Source organism: Pseudochaenichthys georgianus, chromosome 7 (genome assembly GCF_902827115.2).
Source record: "Pseudochaenichthys georgianus chromosome 7, fPseGeo1.2, whole genome shotgun sequence".
Taxonomy (NCBI): domain Eukaryota; kingdom Metazoa; phylum Chordata; class Actinopteri; order Perciformes; family Channichthyidae; genus Pseudochaenichthys; species Pseudochaenichthys georgianus.
The window spans coordinates 41763563-41790337 of record NC_047509.1 but is presented as its reverse complement, the minus strand read 5'-3'; the positions used below and the strand labels follow the sequence as shown (position 1 = coordinate 41790337).

At 44.6% G+C, this 26775-nt stretch overlaps 1 protein-coding gene across 1 annotated transcript in view; it reads left to right on the top strand.

The window, feature by feature from the left end:
• foxp3b (forkhead box P3b) overlaps positions 1 to 26539 on the top strand; it is a 42415-nt gene extending 15876 nt beyond the window's left edge. Inside the window, 11 exon segments of the mRNA XM_034087736.2 lie at positions 3944 to 4034; positions 4296 to 4464; positions 4587 to 4679; positions 5094 to 5181; positions 17756 to 17830; positions 18023 to 18170; positions 22063 to 22139; positions 22515 to 22616; positions 24942 to 24987; positions 24990 to 25062; positions 25514 to 26539. Coding sequence (XP_033943627.1) covers positions 3956 to 4034; positions 4296 to 4464; positions 4587 to 4679; positions 5094 to 5181; positions 17756 to 17830; positions 18023 to 18170; positions 22063 to 22139; positions 22515 to 22616; positions 24942 to 24987; positions 24990 to 25062; positions 25514 to 25571 — 1008 coding nt within the window. The 5' untranslated portion in view covers positions 3944 to 3955 and the 3' untranslated portion in view covers positions 25572 to 26539.
• The last annotated feature ends 236 nt before the right edge of the window (positions 26540 to 26775 follow it).

The following is a 26775-nucleotide window of genomic DNA, read 5'->3' as shown; positions in this document are numbered from 1 at the left end:
ACGTCAGAAACAAAGATGGTGGATGAGAATAGATCTATAAATGATGAGCGATGCGCCAGAATCAAGGTGAGACCATCCGCAGCATATACAACTTTATGCATTCATTTCACCGAAATAAGTAAACGCCTCTCAATGAAAAACTGAATAGAGTTGTTTAGTGCCGTTTCTGTAGTTGAAGAGGAAAAACACGGCATGTCTCTGGCTGAAACAGCTGAGAAGTTATGACGCTTTGAACACAACGTGATCTTTGGGATCGTATACGGCCCCGTGGGTCTCAGAGGGTTTTAAGGGTTGTTTATATTTCACATCATTAATAAGAATCTGTAAAATAACTAAAATAAATAGTGGAGTAAAAATACCAGGTTAACCTTAAAGAAAGCCCTCAGGATTATAAAAGACCCCCATCACCCCAGCCACAAACTGTTCTGTCTGCTGCCGTCTGGCACAACAGCCGCATTCTAGGAGAGGATGTGGCTGTTATGGAGGACTATAGTACCTGGGAGTGCACTTATGGGCTGAACTGGAGGATCAACACTGACGCTGTGTACAAGAAGGGGATGAGCAGACTCTATTTTCTGAGGAAGCTGAGATCCTTCCACGTGTGCAGCAAGATGCTGGAGATCTTCTAGTCTGTTGTGGCCAGTGCACTCTTCTTTGCTGCGGTCTGCTGGGGGGGGGGGGGGGGGGGCAGCATCAGAGCCGGTGACACCAGCAGGATCAATAAAGTGATCAGAAAAGCTGGGTCTGTCATCGGCATCAAGCTGGACCCCTTTGAAGCTGTGGTGGAGAGGAGGACACTGAACAGGCTGTTGTCCATGATGGATAACCCACCCATCCTCTCCACCTGCAGCTGGACAGTCAACGGAGCTCCTTCTCCAACAGACTGCTGCAGCTCCGCTGTCACAAGGACCGATACAGGAACACATTCCTGCCCACTGCAATAACTCTGTGCAATAAATCACCTCTGGCTGGAAGAGAACTCTCTGCTCCATAGTTTCTCTAATACAACCTCGCTGTACATTTTACACATATATAATCTGTTCAATATTTGATATTCCATATTCCATTGTCATATTTTTTTGAAAATGTATATTATATATAATATCTACATGTATATTTTCTATTTCAACACGTATATTTTCTATTTTCTTTTTTTTCTATTCTTGTTTATTTGTAGTTTTGTTTTATTGTAAAATGCCTTGTCTTTTATACTGCTGCAACAAAAACAATTTCCCAAATTGGGATCAATAAAGTACCATCTTATCTTATCTTATCTTACATCCGGACTAAAACCACCAGACTCAGGGACAGTTTCATCCCACAGGCCATACGACTATTAAACACCTGCACTTTGAAATAACATCCATAACATTCATCTGGCTGCTACTTAGAAATGATTTGTCTAATATATCATATTCCAATCACTTGTTTAGACTCTTATTGCACTATTTCACTTTTTACTATTTTTCGGTTTCATTCCATTTCAAAATGCTGTTTGTCGCTCAGCGTAAACTTCGCGCACTGCCACTCCAACATCCAATCACAGAGCTTGAGGACAAATCACGGGGTTTGTCAAGAAAAGCACATGTGGTGTAGTCCCAAACGATAGATGAGGATTCTGGGTAGTGTAGTGTCTTCAGCCATCCTAAACTGAACACATATTTGTTTCTCCGAATCGAAGGGGAACATTACAAAAGCATTGTACACAATTTAAACCAATCAATGTTGTGTAATCAACAAGGATAATCTGGTGTTTTTGAGTCGATGAGTAGTGCAGATAGCACTGTAAAATCAATCGACAGTAAGGGGAATACTTACTTCCGGGTGTAAAATCCTCCGTTATCCAATGGCAATGGATGCTCACATTGCTCTCCGTAATACAATAAAGGGGACATGATCGAATATAATGTTCTTTTAAAAAACGTTAACTAAAGGGAACAATCTATTTGACACAGCTGAAGCTCTGGCCTTCCTTAAAAACTAACTAATTTAATAAAAATCACAGTTGTATTACACACAATGCACTGTTTTTTGAGAACAAAAAATCGTAGCTAATGCACCATAATACATTCTGATGAAAAATAAAAATTATTATGAATATAAATAAAATAAAAGAAGCCTCCCGCGAGTTACTACAAGCTATAAAGTAGATTTTAAAAACGTTTTATAGAATACAAGCTCACTGCAGGACGTTGTAGAAATGCGTGTGTACACCACGACAAAAGAGCCTCATTCACTACATTGGGGTTGTTTGCGTGGTGCAGACACGTAAATGTAACAAAGTTCGTGACTCCACCACGCAATGCGGTGTTAAGGAGTCGTGGTGGAGTCACGCATTCTGGTGAGATCAGGTTGGTTTGACTGCTGTCAGCAAGGTTAGCGTTACACTGTTGTCCCTCAATATCTATGTTTATGTCTATCCTCTGTACTAAGTGCAGCCTCCCATGTCCAATGGGGGGAGAATAACACAGAAACAGACATGGGAGTGTCACATGACAAGTTTATTGTCAAAGACTTGCAGCGCTTCACTACAGCCAGGACCAGCCCGTGGCATAGGCACTATAGGCGAATGCTAAAGGTGCATCCATCCATGGGGGGCACCACAAATAGGGGGGGAAGAAAACATTCCCGGCGGTCCGACGTGAATGTAATTGTTTGCCTGGTGTCCGCTTGGATACAGTTGTTTTGTGGTCTATGTCGCCGGAGAATCATACCCTGGTGTGAGCGTCCTGTTAGAGGTAACTGAAGTAATAACCTGTATTATACAATCATTAGGAGAGAGCTTGACTTTTCACAGGGCAACTCGCTAGCGGGCAACTCAACAGCAGGAAAACAGAGCTAATGGTTGTGGCCCCCAAGGCGCTGCTCCAGAAGGTTGGTGACTTCATCCTTGAGGTTGACGGCTGCTCCATTTCCCCATCTCCTGAAGTCCGCAACCTGGGTGCCATCTTTGACTCCACCCTTCCTTCCACTCCCACGTCAAGTCTGTGACCAAATCTGTCTTTTTCCATCTAAGGAACATTGCCAGACTCCGCCCGTCACTCTCGGAGTCGGTTGCAGAAGCCCTAGTCCATGCTTTCGTCACCTCCCACTTGGACTACTGCAATGGTCTCCTGTTTGGGGTCCCCAACAAAACCCTGGTCAGGCTCCAGTATGTTCAACACTGTGCTGCTAGGGTACTCACACATACAAAGCCATGGCAGCACATCACTCCCACCCTCATCCACCTCCACTGGCTGCCGGTCAAGTCCCGCATAACTTACAAAATCCTCCTCCTCACCTACAAGTCCCTCCATGCCCATGCACCCCACTACTTATCGGACCTCCTCCGCCCACATGCCCCACCCCGGAACCTGCGGTATTCAGACTCCGGCCTGCTTATCGCCCCCCGCACCAACCTGCGATCCTTCGGGGATAGAGCCTTCAGTGTGGCAGCCCCCACCCTCTGGAATGCTGCGGAGATCTGCAACATCCCCACGCTTGACGCCTTCAAAAGGGCCCTCAAGTCCCATCTGTTTGCCAAGGCCTTCAACCCCTAATTGATTTGTTGTTTTGTCTGACTCTTGGGTCCTTGGGTCTCATCAAAGGCGCTATATAAATCCAAGCTATTATTATTAGTTTACAAAAAACAAAAACTGTTGAATGAATAAATGATAACGTTTTTTTGAAGTGGACTAAATAATAGTCTTAAAATGTTTGTTCTTTGTAGAAAATTATATTTCTGCAAACATCATTAATATTTCAACTGGTATTGAACCTTTAAAAAATATATATGGAATTTAGTATGCATTAATAGGAACGCCCCCGTTCCTGACCCTCAGGAGGTATTCATCAGGCTGAAATTAGTCAAGTTAAAGTTAGTAGAGCTTGTAATGGTTAAAAATGACTACATGTTGTTTTATCTGTCACATCATCCACATCATATTGGTGTTTTTTCTCCCAGTCTTGGAGCAGTATGGAAGACTTAAGGCAGAAACAGCAGAGGCCATCAGTGCTGCGCCAGGTTTCCCAAACCGCTTCCAGTCAACCCCACGGTACGCACAATCCTCCGAGTCCTGAGCACCACAACAGCAACATATTCACCTGATACAACCCTTCATTCAAGTGTGCTAACGTTTTTTTTAGCTACGCTATTGTTGTATTCAGTATTTATTTCAGTATGCACAAACAATTAGCCTTTATACAAATTATGCAACTGGACATGAGACATTCTTTCTTGCAACGTAGAGCTTGATGCTATTCATGTACAATTTAGATCAAATGCCTACATCAATATTATATTTTTGTCCATCCAGAAAATAATGCAGTCGTCTTCATTTGCAAGGAAGAGGTGGATGCAGACTCTCTTCCCCAGTCTTCCTCACCACACATGGGCTCTTCCTCTCACAGGCAGAATCATCACTTCCTCCCAGTGAGGAGAGATGTTCATGTTCAGAACTCCATGGAGGCCAGGATTCATGATGGGTGACTTTCTCAAATGTCCACCGAATGGTGTCTTTCCTTGTACTGCACTTTCAGCCTGAAAGCGCTGCCGTTATTTCATTGGTTCAGAAATGGTATCACTGAGATATTTGTGTTCACACCAGGATCTCAGGCAGGACCACTGCTCTGTCTGTGGGGGGGCTCTGCCGCTGGCCCGGCTGTGATGTGCTGTCTGAGGATTTCCCCTCTTTCTTAAAGTAAGTAGACTGCTGAATCCAACAGTAACAGCACACTTGTCTTTGAATTGGTATGGTATTTTTGGAAAATGATCAGGGGGTACATATCCTCTTTAGTTGATATTAGTAATGTAATGTGAAAATAACCTAGCAATATCAAACAATGTTTGCCTCTTTAAAATATTGTTCAGCACATATGTTATTCCATCTTACCCAGAGTACAATACATCTGTCAGGCAGTACCATGCCCTCATGTTTGTGTTTTTTGAAGCACATTAAGTTTGTAATGGCACTTGCTCTTGTTCATCATTTGGTATTGAGTTGATGTGTGTTGGGGGTAGATACACAAATCAATGGAGGAAAGAACATCATCCCAATATCTGTTTGATTCCCAAATAAGCTGGAAGGTAAGCTCTGTCCTGTTTGGTATTCCAGGCACCTCCACTCTGAACACAGTCCTGGTGACAGGAGCATCGCTCAGTGGAAGCTCCAGCAAGACGTCGTCCAGTGCATTGAGAGCCAGGTGGGAACGAGATAAGCCTAGAACAGGGGTGTCAAACTAATTTTCATCTCGGGCCACATTCGCATTATGGTTGCACTCAAAGGGCCGGTTGTAACTTTAAGACTATATAAAACTACATATATAAATATTTAATATATATAAAATAATGTATTATCTTACATTATTGCCTCTGCATTGGATTATTATCAGATAGGGTAATAACTTCATAATTAACTCGGTCTGAAAGTAGAAGTCTAGGGCAAATAATCGCAAGTCTCTTCAGTGAGAACGTCACAAAATGATTTTAAAAGAAAAGAAAAAGAAGAAGAAAAAGTGACATTTTGAAAAAAAAGTCAAATCTGAGAAAAAAGTCTAATTTGAGATGCATTGTGGTACATGTAGTTTATGGGCAACGTGCTTCTGTAAATCGCCATGTAACCGTATAACAAACATATATTTCTTTGCAAGCTCTTAGAGTATTACTGATCTACTCTAAATGTTTCAGAAAACTGATTGTATGCCTCATTGATGATTACCAAAGTGTGTTGAAGCTATTATGGATGTTGGAATATTTCCTCTATATATTTTGTGGGTGTTCCATAAAGCTTTTATCCTAATGACACATGAAAACCAAATAAAAGGAGCGTTGTCTCTTTAGGCTATAACTGAGAGTCCGCTACAGGACAAACACAGCTCTAATGTTTGAAATTGTTGAATTCGAAAATGATAAAAGTAGGGTAGACTGTCTACCCTACTTTTATAATTTTCGAATCAAAAATCTATTGATTAGATTAGATTTATGATACACTTTTGAAACTACAAGAAGATAAGGAGGACTTTTACAAAAAAGTAATAGAGATTTTTGTCCAGAGGGATAGGCAAATGGACTTAATCTTCAAGTCAAGGTAAGACTGCAATTTTATTGAAAATGGGATCTTACTAAGAGAGAACAATTCAATATTTAAATGATAAAATTACATTTTTTTGGGTATCTTTCTGTTGAACTGTCTGTTTAAAAGTAATTGAAGCATCAGACAAAAAAAGCTTTTGAAAATAATATTATATTTTTAAACCTGAAGAGTCAGTGCCAGTGCCTCACCAGCCATGAACCTCTCTGCAGAAGCTTATATATAGACATCTGAGTTTTTTGTGCCCCACCACTTTTGTACATATAGAAACGCCACTGGGTAGACATGTGGATATTATCCGGCTGAACAAAACGTACATTTATCTAATAGCTACGTTTCCCACAGATCTTATTTTGAGCTATTTTCTAAAATCCTATGGAGAAATCTCGTTGCTTTTTTGTGGAGGGAAGCCATGCGCAGCTTACTTCCTGGTTTTAGGACGCCTCACTGCAGCTCTCGTCTCTTCAATCAATCAATCAATCAATGTTTATTTATATAGCCCAATATCACAAATGTTACATTTGTCTCAGTGGTCTTCACAGTGTGTACAGAATATCAGTATGACAATACGACACCCTCTGTCCTTAGACCCTCACATCGTACAAGGAAAAACTTCCAAAGAAAACCCAGTTTAAAGGGAAAAATGGGAGAAACCTCAGGGAGAGCCACAGAGGAGGGATCCCTCTCCCAGGACGGACAGACGTGCAATAGATGCCGTGTGTAAATTGAAAAGATAATACATTTGCAACATAGGTAGTCCAGATGTTTGGAAATGCATGTGTGTATAATAGGAAGATGAATCCACGAGGATATCCATCCAGGACTTATGATCCAGGACCACAGCCACGACTCAAGATCCAGCGCTCGCGATCCAGGACACAGGACCGCAGGATCATCCATGACTCCGGATCCCAGCGTATATAGACACCAAAAGAAAGACATTTGGGGAAGCTGGGTTAATCGGAACATGAGAGTACACAGGTATAGACAGAGAGAGAAGGAAGAAGTAAGATGACCCCCGACAAACTAAGCCTATATCAGCAAAACTAGGGGCTGAATCTAATCAGCCCTAACTATAAGCTTTATCAAAAAGGAAGGTCTTAAGCGCACTCTTAAAAACGGATAGGGTGCCGCCCGAACACAAACTGGAAGCTGATTCCACAAATGTGGAGCTTGATAAGAAAAGGCTCTGGCTCCCATTGTACTTTTAGAGATTCTAGGAACAACCAACAACCCTGCATCTTGGAACGCAATGCCCTAGTAGGACAGTAGGGTATAATGAGTTCTTTAAGGTAAGATGGCGCCTGCCCATTAAGGGCTTTGTAGGCGAGAAGAAGAATTTTAAATTCTATCCTGTGTTCTATAGGGAGCCAGTGTAAGGCAGCCAGAACAGGAGTAATGTGGTCCCTTTTCCTAACTCTGGTTAGTACACGAGCTGCAGCATTTTGAATCAGCTGAAGCGACTTGATTGACTTCTTGGTACTCCCTAATAATAAAGAGTTACAATAATCCAGCCTAGAAGTAACAAATGCATGGACTAGTTTCTCTGCATCGTTTTGAGGCAAGATATGCCTGATTTTTGCAATGTTACGTAGATGGAAGTAGGCGGTCCTTGAAATTGATTTTATGTGGGCGTTAAAGGATAAATCCTGATCAAATATAACACCAAGATTCCTTACAGTCTCACTGGAGGCCAAATTAATGCCATCCATAGTTAGTATATCTTTAGATAATTTGTTTCGTAGATTCTTCGGGCCAAGTACAATAACTTCAGTTTTGGTCGTGTTTAACATCAAAAAGTTTAAGGTCATCCACGTTTTTAAGTCCTTAAGGCAGTCTTGAATTTTATTTAGATGATTAATTTCATCAGGCTTGATTGATAAATATAGTTGAGTAATCATCCGCATAACAATGAAAGTTTACAGAATGATTCCTTATAATATTGCCTAACGGAAGCATATATAATGTGAACAAAATAGGTCCGAGCACTGAGCCCTGTGGCACTCCATGGCTAACTTTGGTTTGCGTGGAAGATTCATCGTTAACACGTACAAAACTGAGAGCGTTCAGATAGATAGGACCTAAACCAGCCTAAAGCAGTTCCCTGTATGCCAACTAAGTGCCTCTAGTCTTTGCAATAGGATATCATGGTGTAGTAGTATCAAATGCAGCACTGAGATCGAGCAAAAAAGAATAGAGACAAGTCCCTTGTCTGAGGCTATTAGAATATCATTTGTGACTTTAACCAGAGCTGTCTCGTGCTATGATGTGTTCTAAAGCCAGACTGAAAGTCTTCAAATAAATCATTGTTTTTTAAGTAATCACACAACTGTTTTGCGACCGCTTTCTCAAGAATTTTTGAGAGGAATGGAGATTAGAAATAGGTCTATAGTTGGCTAAAACCTCTGGATCGAGGTTGTGCTTTTTAAGAAGCGGTTTTATCACTGCTACTTTGAATGATGGTGGAACATAGCCTGATAATAAAGACATATTCATAATATTTAATAAAGAAGTGCTAATTAATGGAAAAACTTCCTTCAACAGCTTAGTTGGAATTGGGTCTAACATGCACGTTGATGGTTTAGAAGAGAGAACACACACCACACTTTTCGCGGCACACGTACTTACAGCCAATCAGCTCTGAATTATGTGAGATGACGTATGGTGGGGATGGCAGCACTTTGCCCCTATGGTCATTATTTTTTGCCACACACATTAAATAGGAAAATACTCTGAGCATGCGCAGTGTAGTTTTTGCAGTCACCGTTCACTTAGACAGTCAGAGGGAGGGGCAGGATCAGGTTTTGTCCCACATGGCTCTAAACAGCTCAATAGGCACACACTGTAGACACTAATTAGAAGAACACATACTAAAACAGCAATGTACAGACGAATCAGATGATTAAACATGATCTTAAAATATATTTTATATATTCTTTTATTTATTTTTGCATTTTGTTGTAATCATTATTTAATACTTTCTGCTGACACTAGGTGGGGCTGTGCCCCACCTGCCCCTAATGACCAGTCGCCACTGGCTATATGAAGTGACAATGGCTGAAGAAAAAGGAAAAAATAAACTGTTGGAGGGAATAAGAATCAATGGTGCGGGGCAGAGACTGCATGGCAAAATAACTCACGGTGTCATTCCTAAATATACCTTCGTATATATTCGACACTACAATTAAAGGCAGATTGGCAATGTGGGGGGTTCTGCCTGTCTCGGCAATAAAGAGAAGAATGTGGCCCGGCACTGATGTGGTTGATGGGACGAGGTTTCTGAGAGTGGAATTCAATAAGGAAGTGCAGTCACTTCCGTACTCCACAAGGTTCGAGACTCGAGAGGGGCCGGAATACTTCAGGGTGATCCACGACAAGCAGGTACCGGTCTGCAGGATGTGCATAAGGCCAGGGCGTTTACACAAAGAATGACCGGAGTTTAGATGCCATAAATGTGCCAAGCAGGGACATTATGCTTGGGACTGTGTGACTCGAGAGGAGGGGGCGAGCGGAGCCAGGGGGAGAGAAAGTGCCCAGGCGGAAAACACAGCGGAGAATGGAATGGAGGAAGAGGAGGGTGGAAGTCAGGAAGAGAGTGAAGAAGAGGATATACGTGATAAGGCTGGGAGCAGGATCAACGAGGAAGCTGTGGCTGCTGTCGGGGCGGTGTTTGTGGCGGCTGCTGCAAAGAGAGCAGCTGACGCGGCTGCCATGGATGGTGGAGGAGAAGAGGAAGGAGGAAGAAGGGGAAAGCAGACAAAGGAAAGATGTGTAGTAGCAGAGCCAATACTGCTGCTGTTCTGGCTGCTGCGGATGATGGACAGACTGCGAGGAGTGGTGAAGGTTTGGCTGAGACTGAAGTAGAGGCTGTGGTGGATGTTATTCTGGGGGCAGAAACTGATACCGAGGCTGAAGCGGACGTTGAAGGTGAACCTGAGGCTGGAGGAGGAGCTGTCGGTGGGAGGAGAGGAGGAGAAGGAGAAGGAGGCGGAGGACAGACGGCTGAGGGAATGGAGGGCAGCTCGGTTGTGTCGGACATGGAGGAGGGAGGAGACGACGAGGAGAACGAGTCTGAGGACGAGGAGGTGAAGATGATAGGACCCAGAGAGGAGAAGATCTTTGGCGAGGCGAAAGCTGGGTTAAAGAGCAGAGGAATGAGGAGAGAATCCAGCAGGCTGAATGCAAAGAGGAAAGCCGATAAGGTGAAAGTGATGGAGAAAAGACGGGTGAAAGCGACAGGAGAAGGTGCAAAGTGTTCGGACAAAAAATAAATAGAATGAATACAATAATAAGCTTAAACACTTGTAATGGTGACAATTTCCTCTTTCAATGGAAATGGGCTGAGGTCCAAGGACAGGAGAGAGCAGGCCTTAATGATATGTGACTCAGACATCATCTGCTTGCAAGAGACACATTGGGATGAAAGGTGTGTGGAGGATGTAAGGAAAGAATGGATGGGAGAAATGTATGTACATAATGGGAGTGTGGGTGCTAGAGGGGTGGCAATATTAATTAAAACAGGGGTGGTAAAGAATACAAGGAAAGGTGAGGATGATGGTGTTGGGAGAATGGTTGGGATAATGTTTGAATGTACGGGGAAACTTTAATTTAGTAAACGTTTATGCACCGAATGAGACGAGGAGGAGGAGGGAGTTAAAGTGGTGGGAGGGATATTAAAACAGAGTAGAATAGATTTAGTGTGGAGTAATTTAGGGGAGAAAATTGGCGGAATTGAATATAGGAATACTGCCATGAGTGATCATAAAATATTATCTCTTTTGACTCCACCTCGAGCGATAGAGTTACTAACAAATAGATAGAGAAGAGAAAGTGTCGAGGTGCTATAATAAGAAGTAGGGCTAGGTATGCAGTTGAGGGAGAGAAGAGTACAGGGTTTTTTTTGGCGCTAGAGAAGGTAAAGCAGAGAAAGAATAATATAGAGAGGGTTGAAGGAAAGGGAGGAGAAATAATATCAGATGTTGTAGGGATTGCTGAGAGAGTTGAGGAATTGTATAGGGAGTTATTTGAGGCTGAGGAGATTGATAGGGAGAGCTTAGAACAGGTGATAGATAGTATGGAAGCTAGAATGAGTGATGAAGGTAGGGACATATGCGAGGGGGAGATAGAGTTAGCTATAGCAGGGTTGGGTAGGAATAAGAGTCCAGGGGTAGATGGTCTGACGTCTGAATTCTATGTAGAGTTTAGGGAGGGGTTGGCACCAATACTCCTTAAACTGTACACGAGCTTGGAGGAGAGGGACGAATTGCCGGCAGGCATATCTACAGGGATGATTAGTATATTGTTTAAGAAAGGAAATAGGGAGAAGTTAGAAAACTATAGGCCACTTAGTATGTTAAACACGGATTATAAGGTGCTAGCACGGGTGTTAGAAAATAGAATTAAGAGGGTTATAAAATCAGTAGGGTGGGATAGTGGTTAGTTTAGATTTAAATAAAGCTTTTGATAGGGTTAGTCATGGTTTCTTGTATAGAGTGTTAGAGAAGGCAGGTAAGGAGGATTTTTAGTAGTGCAGTCAGTTGCGTTAAGATTAATGGGGTGGTAACCAATGTGTTTAAGCTAGGGAGGTCTGTCCGGCAAGGATGCCCTCTCTCAGCAATGCTATATGCGCTGTCAGCCGAGCCCCTTGCGACGCTGCTGAGGCAAAACAGGTTTATAAAGGAGTGGAGGTGCCAGGAGGGGGGGTTAGTTTAGTTTATCAGTATGCGGATGACACCACCATTACAGTTAAAGATAGGGAAAGTGTTAGGGAAGTGTTGAAGACAGTTAGGTTGTATGGTAGGGCATCAGGAGCTAGGGTGAATATAGAAAAGTCAGAGATGATGTATATAGGACAGGTGAGGGATAGGAGTTGTGATATAGGGTTGAAGGAAAATAAGGATTATTTGAGGGTGTTGGGGATCAATTTGGGAATGAAAGATGTGGAGGGTAGGGACAGACAGTATGTAGAGTTAGTGAATGGTTTAGTGAAGACGTTGAGGTTTTGGAAGATGAGGGGGCTTAAGTTGAGGGGGAAGATAGTTGTAGTGAATGGGTTAATTATGAGTAGGGCACTTTATATAATGACAGTTTTAGATGTGCCGGATAGTGTAGTGAATGAAATAGATAAGATAGTTAGTGAGTTTATATGGGGTGGGAGGGGGGTAAAGATAGCTAGAGAAGTGTTAGAAAATGAGTGTAGGGATGGAGGGTTAAAGCTGATAAATTTAAGAAGGAAAATAAAAGCAATTAGAATTAAAATGATGGTTCGCTACATTGGAAATAAGGAGGACCAGATATGGAAAATGTTCTTAAAAGACAAAATAAATAAATGTGGAGGATGTGGTGATAGTGCTATTATGGTGCTGAAAAAGGGGGTGTTGAATGGTATGAGTGCTTATCAAAGGGAGGTGATGAGTGCATGGGGCGAGTTTTTGAAGTATGTCAGGTATGAGTGTGTGAACGTGCAGCAGGTGTGGGAGCAGCCGATCTTCCTAAACCCTAGGATCACTCGTGAGCAGTGTTCCTTGTTCAATCTGCCAATGTGGAGAGCAGGGATGAGGAGGGTCAAGGATGTAGTGTTAGAGTATGTACCAGGCTTTATGAGGGCACAGGTGATTGTGGATAGGAGGGTCAAGGATGTAGTTTTAGAGTATGTACCAGGATATGAGGGCTCAGGTGATAGTGGATGAGGAGGGTCAAGGATGTAGTTTTAGAGTATGTACCAGGCTTTATGAGGGCACAGGTGATAGTGGATGAGGAGGGTCAAGGATGTAGTTTTAGAGTATGTACCAGGCTTTATGAGGGCACAGGTGATAGTGGATGAGGAGGGTCAAGGATGTAGTTTTAGAGTATGTACCAGGCTTTATGAGGGCACAGGTGATAGTGGATTAGGAGGGTCAAGGATGTAGTTTTAGAGTATGTACCAGGCTTTATGAGGGCACAGGTGATAGTGGATGAGGTTAGGGAAATAGATGGAGTGATGTATTTAGGGACAGCTGAACGAATGATGGGAGAAATCAAAGAAGGAATGTCGAGTGATGGTTAACAATGATTGAAATGAGAGTGTTAAAGGGAAGGAGTGTGGTTGATCTATATGTGGGGAAAGAGGATGTCAATGGAAAAATAGAAAATGTGAAAACAAAAAGATGTATAAATGGTTAAAAGGGGATGTGATTAGAAGACCTGCATCAGAAAAGGTGTGGACGAGTGTTGTGAACGGTATGACTGGCAGGGGAATGTGGGAGAATGTGAACATTAAGTGGAACAGTATTGAATGTGATCATTTGATCTTCTGTTGAGGCATAATAGGATGTTTAACAACCTGATCATTAGTCATGTTGATGCAACTGTTGGGAGAGAGTGTGATGTGTGTAAGGATCAGGTTGAAACGTGTTTGCATGAGTTTGTTGAATGTAAAGAGCTTGGTGTTTTTTTGGAAGGATGAAAGAGTTAATTGGTAGATGTTGGAATGAATGGTGTGTAGAGGAATGGAATGGAAGGAGCTGTGTGTTTGGTGGGATTGAGAAGAAGGATGAATGCAATGTGAATCTTTAAATTATGTTCTGAGCCATGCAAGGCGTGCGGTCCAAATAAGGAGGAACATTGCCCATTTCGAGGGTAACATGTCAGAGGTGTGGCATAATGAAGAGGACAGTAAAAAGGGACATTAACCTTGTGCTAATACATGTGGAAAAGGACACATTTTGCGAGGATTTTGTGGATGGCAGCAGGCTAGTTGAGATGGGTGAGGAGGGAGCATTGTGCTTCAACTTTGAACGGAAAACTTAAGGCACACTACCTTTAAGCTAGTGGTATGAAGTATTGAATGTGTGTATTATGAGCAATGCTTTATGTAGTTGTGATGAGATGTTAAATGTCTATTTTTGATAATAAAAGATACAAAAAATAAAAAAAAAAGTAGGGGCTTGGACTAGGAGCCATAGGGTTTCCGGTTCAAGTCCCCGACCAGACCTAAATATGGAGTGTGGACTGCTACTTGGAGAGGTTCACCTCCTGCCCTGCCGTGGTGCCCTTGAGCAAAGCACCAGACACCCCCTCCCCCACTCCCATTGCTCCCCGGGCGCTGTACACTAGCCCACTGCCCCTAGTGCTAGACTCCTGGGGCTAGGATGGGTTAAAAGCAGAGAACACATGTGTGTGCTGTGTGCTCTGCATGTGTGACCATTAAAGAGGGATTCATCCCTCCCAATGTTATCATTATTATACATTCAATGCTGTGGGGTGAAGTCCATCCATCCATCCATCCATCCATCTTCTCCCGCTTATCCGTGGTCGAGTCGCGGGGGTAGCAGTTCGAGCAGAGAGCCCCAAACTTTCCTTTCCCTGGCCACATCAACCAGCTCTGACTGGGGGATCCCAAGGCGCTCCTAGGCCAGCGAAGATATATAATCCCTCCACCTGGTCCTAGGTCTACCCCTTGGTCTCTTCCCAGCTGGACGTGCCTGGAACACCTCCCTAAGGAGGCGCCCAGGTGGCATCCTAACTAGGTGCCTGAACCACCTCAACTGGCTCCTTTCGACGCGAAGGAGGAGCGGTTCAACCCCTCCCCGATGACCGAACTTCTCACCTTATGCCTAAGGGAGACACCAGCCACCCGGCGGAGGAAACCCATCTCGGCCGCTTGTATCCGCGATCTCGTTCTTTCGGTCATGACCCATCCTTCATGACCATAGATGAGGGTAGGAACAAAAATGGCCCGGTAGACAGAGAGCTTTGCCTTCTGGCTCAGCTCCCTTTTCGTCACAACGGTGCGGTAAAGCGACTGCAGTACCGCTCCCGCTGCTCCGATTCTCCGGCCCATCTCACGCTCCATTGTTCCCTCACTCGAGAACAAGACCCCGAGATACTTGAACTCCTTCACTTGGGGTAAGGAGTCATTCCCTACTTGGAGTGGACAGTCCATCGGTTTCCTGCTGAGAACCATGGCCTCAGATTTGGAGGTGCTGATCCTCATCCCAGCCGCTTCACACTCGGTTGCGAACCGATCCAGTGAGTGCTGAAGGTCGCAGACCGATGAAGCCATTAGAACCACATCATCTGCAAAAAGCAGTGGTGCAATCCTTAGTCCACGAACTGCAGACCCCCTCCCCCACGACTACGCCTCGAAATCCGATCCATGTATATTACAAACAGGATTGGTGACAAAGCGCAGCCCTGGCGGAGGCCAACCCTCACCGGAAATGGGTCCGACTTACTGCCGAGGACCCGGACACAGCTCTCGCTTTGGGAGTACAGAGATTGGATGGCCCTGAGTAGAGACCCCTCACCCGATACTCCCGCAGCACCTCCCACAGTAACTCCCTGGGAACTCGGTCATACGCCTTCTCCAAGTCTACAAAACACATGCAGATCGGATAAGCGTACTCCCAGGTCCCCTCCAGGATCCTTGCGAGAGTAAAAAGCTGATCCGTCGTTCCACGACCTGGACGGAATCCGCATTGTTCCTCCTCAATCTGAGGTTCGACAATCGGCCTGACCCTCCTTTCGAGTACCTTAGAGTAAACTTTCCCGGGGAGGCTGAGTAGTGTGATGCCTCTGTAATTGGCACACACCCTCTGATCCCCCTTTTTGAAAAGGGGAACCACCACCCCGGTCTGCCACTGCTTCGGTACTGTTTCCGACTTCCACGCAACGTTGATGAGACGTGTCAACCATGACAGTCCCTCAACACCCAGAGCCTTCAGCATTTCCGGGCGGATCATCCACCCCCGGGGCTTTCCCACTGTGGAGTTGTTTGACGACCTCAGTGACCTCCCCCCGGGAGATTGGTGTTGATCCCTCGTCATACTCCAGCTCTGCCTCTAACATAGAGGGCGGAGTTGTCGGGTTCAGTGTTCCTTCCAACGCCCTAACACTCCATCAGTTGAGGTCAACAACGTCCCATCCTTACTGTACACAGCTTGGATCCTCCTGAGGTGTCGGACAGTTTTCCAGAACAACTTTGGTGCCGCCCGAAAGTCCTTCTCCATGTCTTCTCCAAACTTCTCCCACACCCGCTGCTTTGCCTCGGCCACGACTGAGGCTGCTGCCCTTCGGGCCTGTCGGTACCTTGCAACTGCCTCGGGAGCCCCCGGGATAACAAATCCCTGAAGGCCTCCTTCTTCAGTCGGACGGCTTCCTGACCACCGGTGTCCACCAGGAGGTTCGAGGGTTACCGCCCTTGAGGCACCTAGGACCTTGAGACCACAGCTCCCCGCCGCGGCTTCGGCAATAGAGGCTTTGAACACCGACCACTCTGGTTCAATGTCCCCAACCTCCACAGGAATGCCCGAAAAGCTCCGCCGGAGGTGTGAGTTGAAGGCCTCCTGAACCTGGGCCTCCTCCAGACGTTCCCAGTTCACCCGAACTACACGTTTGGGCTTACCAGGTCTATCCAGAGGCTTCCCCCGCCACTCGACCCAACTCACCACCAGATGGTGATCAGTTGACAACTCCGCCCCTCTCTTTAGTGTCCAAAACATACGGCCTCAGGTCCGATGATACGATAACGAAATCGATCATGGACCTTCTGCCTAGGGTGCTCTGGTACCACGTACAATTATGAGCATCCTTATGTTCGAACATGGTGTTTGTTATGGCCAATTCATGACTAGCACAGAAGTCGAGTAACAAACCACCACTCCGGTTCAGATCAGGGGGGCCGTTCCTCCCAATCACGCCCCTCCAAGTGTCTCCATCATTGCCCACATGTGCGTTGAAGTCTCCCAGCAAGATTAAAGAGTCCCCTTCAGGAGCCCCATACAGGACTCTTTCCAGGGTCTCCAAGAAGGCCGTATACTCTGAACTGCTGTTGGGTGCATAAGCACACACAACAGTCAGAGTTTTCCCCCCCATTACTCGCAGGCGTAGGGAAGCGACCCTCTCGTCCACTGGGGTAAACTCCAACAACGAAGCACCCAACCGGGGATTTGTGAGTATCCCCACACCCGCCCGGCGCCTCACACCTTGAGTAACTCCGGAGAAGAATAGAGTCCAACCCCTATCCAGAAGTAAGGTTCCAGAACCGACGCTGTGCGTAGAGGTGAGCCCAACCAGATCCAACTGGTACCGCTCCACCTCCCGCACAAGCTCCGGCTCCTTCCCCCCCAGAGAGGTGACGTTCCACGTCCCCAAAGCCAGCTTCTGTCACCCGGGTCTGGTCCGTCGAGACCCTCCGCTTTCACTGCCACCCTTCTGACGGAGAAGCAGAGGTGTTGCCCACGTTGCCTTTTCGGGCTGTGCCCGGCCGGGCTCCGTGGCAAGCCCGGCCACCAGACGCTCGCTGACGAGTCCTCCTTCTGGGCCTGGCTCCAGAAGGGGACCCCGGGCTTCCTCCGGGGGGTATCTTCCGGGCCGGGTATCCTCATTTCTTTGTTGTTCTTTCATGAGGTCTTCTGAACCAATCTTAGTCTGGCCCCTTGCCTGAGACCAATTTGCCATGGGAGACCCTACCAGGAACACAAGGTTGAGGTGGGGTGAAGTTTCATGCCAAAAGACACAGAGAAATGCTGATGCAGCGGGATTTGAACCGGTGCCCCCCGCTACGAAGATCAGCACACTAAAGCACTGAGCCACACTTGTCACCTGCCAAATGTTAAATAAGGACTTACAAACACTGTGTGTGTCATGTTGTAAATCACTTATTTAATGTGATGTATATTTAACCATATAGGCTTTCTCTTTTCCAGCTCATCCTGGAAAAACAGAAGCTCATTGCAATGCAACTTCATCTACACCTCTCTGAACACACACACACTGATTTGGTATGTTGTTTCAAAGTATGTATTGTTTCTTCTAGATTTGTGTGCTTTACTAGAATTTAGCTAAGTGTAGCTAGAAGAATTCATTCAAAACTTTATATTTAGCCAAGATTTTTAGTGACTGATTTTCTACCTGGAAAGAAAGCAGATGAATGAAAGTGTTTTCATATCCTCCTCCATCCATGCACACTGAAGGCAGCGTCTCAATGGCCGTACAGTCTGTTCCTGCCCCAGCCCCCGGGCACAGAGGGAGACAGAGTGCAACAGTGGGGCATCAAACATCCAGAGGGGAGGGGGGGGCAGCACGGCCCCAGAGCTCCTGCCTCTGCCCACCTGCTGCCAGGTAAGTTTTCTATGGAAGTATAATACAGTTTATTTTGCTTACACACGTAAACATGGCTCATTCTCTCAAAACCCTTAAAACAATTCACAAAATCACAGACCCAAAGTACAGAACACCTCTTATATCCTGCAGAATGACTTACTGCACCTACAACTACATAAACACTCACCAAAACCAAACTTTTGCACCACATGGCACACACCTCATTTAGAGTTCACCCACATACACAACGCTGTGCTCAATCTAAAGCACACTCGTCTCTTACGGCGTTCTGTACGTAGAGAATTCTGCGCTAAATACGTGCAGAAACACAAATATTCTGTTGAAACAAAACTTTAATTTTTCTACACAGTCCATCAGCGCAACATACACACAGTACATACAGTGACAGTTAAGGGTATAAAACATGTGCACACTATCACATACAGTAAAGGGAAAAGAAAACTTTAAGGAACAATATTTAGCAGAGGAAAGAAAAATACTTAGGCTGCATTTGACCACCTAGCTGGCTCTGGCCACACCATCAGCATCACAGGCAACATTTCCCCCGGCTAGACATGGGGGAGGAAGTGCCTGTTGGTTCAGCTCTGGGCCCTGACCAGGGTCATCACCACAGTAACCAGGGTCATCACCACAGTAACCAGGGTCATCACCACAGTAACCAGGGTCATCACCACAGTAACCAGGGTCATCACACACAGGCCTCTCCACTGCCTGCAGAGGATGCCTGACGCTCACTCAGCTCCAACCTGACTTCAGTTCATCCCCTCTCTCATCCTCTCTCATCATCCTCACCTCTCTCATCATCCTCACCTCTCTCATCCTCCCTCTCTCATCATCCCTCTCATCACCCTTCTCTCATCCTCTCTCTCATCCCTCCCTTCATCTCCCCTCATCCTCCCCTCTCATCATCCTCACCTCTCTCATCATCCTCACCTCTCTCATCATCCTCTCCCCTCCCCTCCCCTCTCTCATCCTCCCTCTCTTCATCCTCCCTCTCTCTTCCTCCCTCTCCATCCTCCCTCTCTCATCCTCCTCTCCATCTCCCTCTCTCTCTCCCTCTCCCTCTTGCTGCTATCCATATATCCATGTTGTTGTAAACAGGTATTATGTGGAGCCTTGTTCGAGTGCTTACATCCTGATTGCTGAGTCAACAATAAAGCAGTTTGGTGTGTATGGTCATTTGGCACGTGTATTTGTTTATTGGTTCATGTGTGTAGCATTTCTAATGGCGGTGTTTTGAAAACGGCAAACAAGTGAATATGTCAGATGTATGTTCTTACTTAGAGAAGCGTGTGCAGTGTTTTGCACAAAGTGCCAGGTTGAATTGCAAATTGGGTTCAGAGCTGAACATGTGTTCAGAGTTTTGGAGATTTGAGCTCAGGTTTTGCTCTTTGAGTGTGAGCTTAAATAATTGTACATACATGTAATTTCGTTCCGATGCTACGATTGTGTTAGCAAATACATGTGCCATGTGCCTAACTGATTATTTCTTGACTCATCAATCAGGATGTAAGCACTATATAAAGACTGCAGGTGAGTATTTTTTTGCAACATAGATAGAAGCAACATGTGAGGACGAATTGAAGTGAATTGAGGAGTTATTTGTGGCTGTATGACCCTCAGCCCTGTGGTGGTGGAGGCTGTATGACCCTCAGCCCTGTGGTGGTGGAGGCTGTATGACCCTCAGCCCTGTGGTGGTGGAGGCTGTATGACCCTCAGCCCTGTGGTGGTGGAGGCTGTATGACCCTCAGTCCTGTGGTGGTGGAGGCTGTATGACCCTCAGCCCTGTGGTGGTGGAGGCTGTATGACCCTCAGTCCTGTGGTGGTGGAGGCTGTATGACCCTCAGCCCTGTGGTGGTGGAGGCTGTATGACCCTCAGCCCTGTGGTGGTGGAGGCTGTATGACCCTCAGCCCTGTGGTGGTGGAGGCTGTATGACCCTCAGCCCTGTGGTGGTGGAGGCTGTATGACCCTCAGCCCTGTGGTGGTGGAGGCTGTGTATGACCCTCAGTCCTGTGGTGGTGGAGGCTGTATGACCCTCAGCCCTGTGGTGCACGGTCATACATACGGTGCGCGCCTGTCCAGCAGGCAGTGGAGCAGGACTCTGATGTCACACACCGGATCAGGGAATGAGACAAAAGAGGGGAAACAAGTCAGGTGAGTGGTTAGCAATGTCTTTATTCAGGTGAACATAGTATCCATGTAAGGGACGAGTTGTGTGTTCCATCAGTGTTCAGCCAGTACATATATTGCCTGTCATGCTGATTAGTCGCTGTGGCCAGTCCCAGCTCGGTTAGGTATTGTTCTTTCCGCTTTTTTGGAAAAAAATATTGTATTTTTCATGGTTTTCTTTTTCCTTTACTGTATTTGGTAGTGATCACATGTTATGGTTCCCACAACTGTAGCTGTTTGTGCTTTGCATGCATGTTGCACTGATTAGTTGTTCGAAAACTAAAAGGTTTGTTTCAACAGTGTACTGTATTTGTGTTCTGCATTTATTTCTGTAAAGCAAGATTCTTTACATACAGGGGCCAAAGGGTGGATAGTGGCGTCGGGGATACTCTAGGCCCGGATCGCCAAAGGGAACACAGGGGGGTGGAGCTTGAGCAGTGTCAGGGGCTGGTAGCAGGGTTGGCTGAGGGCCAGCAGTCCGGAGCAAGCAACAGTTTCAACAAAATCCTTTATCAGCCGGGTAAAGAACGTACAATCCAGAGAGCTTTGTCTGCGCTTCCAGAGGTCGTAGACGAAGTCAGTCCAACAGACCCTGATATCTCTGAGTTATCTGGCTTAACTAACCATAACAAACGAGATACGACGCTGGTTATCAACTCGGTAAGTCAACCAGGGTTTCTCTGTCCAGAGCGTGTTCACAGGGTGAAAGGGACAGGGTTAGCAACAGTTGACCAATCACAAACATGAAGAAGCGTTCTGACAGCGGAAGGTCATACTTCATGAAAGAAAGAGTAACTATCATGTTAGACAAATATGAAGAAGTTAAACTTTAAACATCCATGACTCAAACACTTAATCCAGGATAAAAGCAATATGACTTGATAGCTTTAACCTCGGCACACAGAGCTCTGATTGGTCAGCAGGCGGTGCTTACACTGAGTTGATCTCTTATCTGGAACATAACCTGCTCCGGAGCAGGTTTGGTGTTCATGGAGATCGACCCCAGGAAGAAGTGAAGCGTCGTAGGACAGACAACTCAGAGTTAACCCTGAAGTTACCTCGCTAACCGAACATCCTGCTTCTAGTACAGGCCCCTGGTATGCCAGTCTTAAAGCTACTATGTTGTAGTTCGTTGTCGGGGCTACCCTCACTCTCCATAGCAGCAGACAAGGGAGTAGGACAGCTCAAAAGGTTCTTCCTCAAATAACTCGTCCGCTCGGTCCATGTTCTTGTCAGATCCTTCTGTCTGGCTTGGGAGCAGAGCAGGGTGGACCAAATGCAGAACGTACAAAGGTTCAAAAAAAAAGACCTTTAATCGATAGAGTAGGACAACGCCAGGCAAAATAAAAGTAACACACTCTAGGCAATCAATGCACTAATCCACACATGACATACAAGGATCTGACAACAACTAAGAGACCACCAGAACTGGCAAAGCATGCACGACTAATCACGAGGACAAGACCCAGCTGGGTAGGGAAGGCAAACACAAAGGTTATCAAACAGGAGGGAACACAGAGACAGGAAGTAAAGACAGACGTGAGACAGGGGACGAACACTGTTCAAAATGAAACAGGAAACAGACATGCTCTTAAAACACCTGGTCAGTGCTATAGTTTCCCACGAACAGGAATCTGATAAGATCAGATGAATAACCACGTGCTTGTAGTCCCATGTGCTTGTTGACATGAATTGATGATCATTATTTTTGTTGTACAGATTTGGTCACAAGTATTGAATGCTACAAATACAACAACATCAGGCCTCCGTACACCTATGCGCACTTGATCAGATGGGTGAGTCTCTCTCAGGAGGTGCTGTGACATGTTCCATTATTTGTGAAGACATGTGTGTTTTTTAACAGCAGCACAGCAATAATGCAAAGCATGTTAACAGTGTGACATTGAATAAGTTGTAATTGCACAAATGAAAGTTAACACAAAATAACCAGCACGTTTTTGACATATAACACTAATATTATCAAACAGTTTAATATTGACTTGTGTTTCAATGTGGTGGTTTTTAGTAGTGTTGCCGTAGTGCCTCCGGTTCCAAGCAGCTGGGTCAGATAGTCTGCTACCAGCTGCACCGTCTCTGATCTGTCAACACGTTGGATTACAGTCTTCTCACTGAGTGTCATCGTGTGTTTCTCTCCCTGTGTCTGTGTGCAGGCCATCCTGGAGTCTACTGACAAACAGTGCACGTTGAATGAGATTTACAACTGGTTCACGATCATGTTCTTCTACTTCAGACACAACACTGCTACCTGGAAGGTTTGAACACACACATTCATTCTGCTCAGACGTATTTATGATGGGTGGAGCCTAACTGCAAATGTCACTTGCTAAATCATGTATGCACACTGAAATGCAACTTCACAGTTTGTCCACTCCTTCTGACTTGTTAATATCACTTACATTGCAACACGTTCACATGTGGTGAACATAATACATCAAAAGACTAATGTTTGACCTGCTCATGTCTTTGATATGATGATAGTTCTACAACTAATAATGACCTGATGTGGCTAATACTGGGTTTGAAACTTTCTGAAGCCACATGAGGTCAGGTGACGGTGTCTGACACACATTTTCAAAAAGCACGCAAAGAGATGCTGGTTAATTCCACTTGAAAAATTATGATTTATTAAACAATAAACTCCGGCAATCGTCAAAGATAATGTGTGAAAAGAATGTGCTAAATAGTGCGGCAAAAAAATAATTTAAACAATATGCCAAATAATGTGATCTACTTTATAGAATGATGCGCTTAATAATGTGGTCTGAAACCTCCGCCATCTGACCCGAAGACACACAAGTGTCTCGTCAATTTAAAAGCCTCAAAACACCACAGGGGGAGGCTGACGTCACACAATCACAGCGATAGAGAGCGCCTGCCAAAACACGAAATCATGAATATATATATATATATATTACATAAATATCTTAAACAGTTTCTAAAAAATAATAGTTTGTAACTAATGCTGTTGATAATTTCATCATAATCATAAAGCGATTAATGTCTCCAAAAGTCTCTTTTGACTGTGGTGTTCTCATAGCAACATATCTATATCCATTCAACAAGGCAACAGTAACAAGGTAATGAGGCTAAATTAAACCGCCATTTTCATTACATCAGCCAACAAGATATATTAGAGTTCTCCATTTGTTTAGATCATGTCATCATAATTACAAATGCACTATTTAGAACTTGGACGCTGGGCAATCACGTTAACTCCTTCGTGACAGGAAGATTGCATTATGGTTAAACCAGTGGTTCTCAAAACTTTTTCTGTCAGGCCCCCCCTTTGGAGAAAAAAAAATGTCGGGCCCCCCCCAACACAAATAGTCAGGCTCAGTGGCGGCGCCAGAGATTTATTTTGGGGGTGCTGTGGGTTAGCTTGATATTCATAGAAGGCGCTCAAACATTTAGGGTTTCCCATTAATGTACCGGGCGCTACAGAGGAATGTTTCTACTACTGCAACACTCCCCACGCACATACACAGTGTACCCGCGACTGTTACAATGAAGGCTCGATAATCAGCTCACGGCATATAGGTGTAAGCAGGTAAGACTATTTTTATAGGTGGTGGTGTGTGGACCCTCACATAGGGGGGGTCCGGGGGCAAGCTCCCCGGGAAGAATTTTTAAATATTGAAGTTAAAAGCATCAGATTGAGAGCAAATTAAGAGATCTATGGATACATCTATCAACACCCATTTGGAACAGAACTGTAAACAGATTTACTTTTCTTTATGGATATTTTACAAAGCACCCCTTTATTAAAAAACGTTATTCTTGTTTTAAAACTGTCATGTAGTATTTCATACCTGTTTTTCATTTATTCTCTTATTTTTTTATAACTATAATGATCATCTAAATGTGTGCCTCGGAAATAATTGTTTTACATTAATGGTGAACCAAAAGTTTGAAACCCACTGAGATAACACTGAGAGTCCTTTAGCTCACTGAGTCTCTCAGTCTGACAGGAGAGGACTCTCCTCCACTTTGTTGTTGAAAAAACTCCTTATATCCGTTAGCGTAGCTCGCTAGCACCAGAAGCTACAGACAGCGATCTCCGGTACCGGTGCGCTCTCTCTCTCGCGCACAACAAAATGGCTCGTTCCACACACACAACACACAACACACACACACACACACACACAACCACAACACACAGCACACACACACACACACACACACACACACACACACACACACACACACACACACAGACACACACACACACACACACAAACACACACACACACACACACCACACACACACACACAACACACACACAACACGCAGAGCCGAGCTTTATTGAAACACAGAGACCCAGGCGTAATAGTACTGTACTGCATATTATTTTCGAATCAATAATTTTTCAATTTATGATTCTTTTTATAGCCATTTTTCCTGGTCTCTCGCGCACCCCTGGCATGGCTCTGCGCCCCCCCTGGCATGCCTCCCACTTTGAGAACCACTGCGTTAAACCGATAGGAAAATCACAAGAAATGTTGGTCTTAATTGTTCTACTAAAAATCTACAAGAAAACGTTTTCCATCTCCTAAATCACATTGACCTTTCCTCCCAGAATGCAGTGCGGCACAACCTAAGCCTGCACAAGTGTTTTGTGCGCGTGGGGGAGGAAAGGGAGCCGTGTGGACAGTGGATGAAACAGAGTACCAGAGGAGGAAAGGACAAAAGTATCACAGGTACAAACATCCTCAGAGCAAAACATGTTGCTCCCCATTCACCACTCAGCATCCACTGCCAAAGCAACAGGAAGTACCGAAATATAAGCCTTAGCACAAACAGTAAGGACATTTGTGTTTGGTAGATGATTTCTTTGTTGTGGCAACAAATCTTATACCGTTGGAAGTCTATTTATTACCTTTAAAATAGTGCTACATTTGTGAGGAACATGCATTTGTGGGATGAGAAGCCGAGCTGTGTGTGAGGTGTGCCCATGAAAAATGTGACAAATCTCCTCTGCCAAGGTAGGAAAGCAAAAGGGAAATGGTAAGGAAAGGTGGAAGTAAGAAGAAACTTCAAATTCAAATGAGCACTGCATAACTTGGTAATTAAAGACAATGGCTATAGTGATAGAGCAGTCTCTTAGTGCTGTGTGTGTGTCTTTTTGATAACAGGTGTGTGTGTTTTCAGGGACTGTGCAGTGAAGTGGATCTCGCCATACTCTCATTACTGTGTGGAGGAGCCCTGATGAGCAGCAGGTGGCAGCACTGAGGGCCGCTCAGAGTTAGACAGAACTGCATGAGAAACAGAAGAATCTGTTGCACATCTTTTCACTTTGTATTTTTTTTAATGAATTGTTAAAAAACATGTATTCTTGTGTTGTATATATGTGTTGTACACATATCTGACAGCAGTTTTTAATACTCACTGATTTATAATTGTAAACAAAGTGTTGCAAAGCCAATGAAGCAAACATTGTGTTGTTTTTCTTCTGCATGATCTGACCTACTCAGTCAGTAGGTCAGAGGTCCAATGTGTCTTTCCCTGGAACACATCAATTCCCATAGAGAGAGAACAGCCCTACACCGTGTCATCCTGCACTTGACGCCGTAGCGCTGTGGTTTTCAGTGATTTCACAACAAGGCACAGCAAACCTCTTTCCCCTCTGTTCTACTTTCACAACAGAAACCCATGTACAAATTAATTCTTCTTCAGTTCATAACGCATACAAAACGATATAACAATTGATGAAAAAACAAACCAATGTCTTATAGTAAATTTGCTAAATAGTAAATATAAAAAATAGCAGAGAAACAGAAAGCAAAAACCTTCCCTGACTCAGCAGGCTCACACGTTTATGTTTGTGTCACATCTAGTCACACTGGACCCAATAGTCCAGTGTCACTAAATGTGACATAAACATATAAACATGAATATGTGGCTCAGTGGATAGTGTGCTGGACTTCGAATCAGGGGATAGCAAGTTCAAGTCCCACTGCAGTCAGCATGTCCTTGTGTCCCTGAGACACTTCACCCCAAAGTGCTCCTGTGGGGATTGTCCACAGTACTGAATGTACGTAAGTCGCTTTGGATAAAATGCCATGTAATATATATACAGTATATATTATGGCTGTCAGTCGATTAAAATATTTAATCGCGATTAATCGCATGATTGTCCGTAATTAATCGCACATTTTTTATCTGTTCTAAATGTACCTTAGAGGGATATTTTTCAAGTGTTTAATACTCTTATCAACATATGAGTGGACAAATATGCTTTATGCAAAGGTTTGTTTATCATTTGAACAACACACAAACACAATGACAAATATTAAACACAACAATCTCAGAACATTACAAATATTTGCCTCAATTCTACCTGGAACCTCTCTCACACAATAATACAATACAAAGTGTGTGTGTGTGTGTGTGTGTGTGTGTGTGTGTGTGTG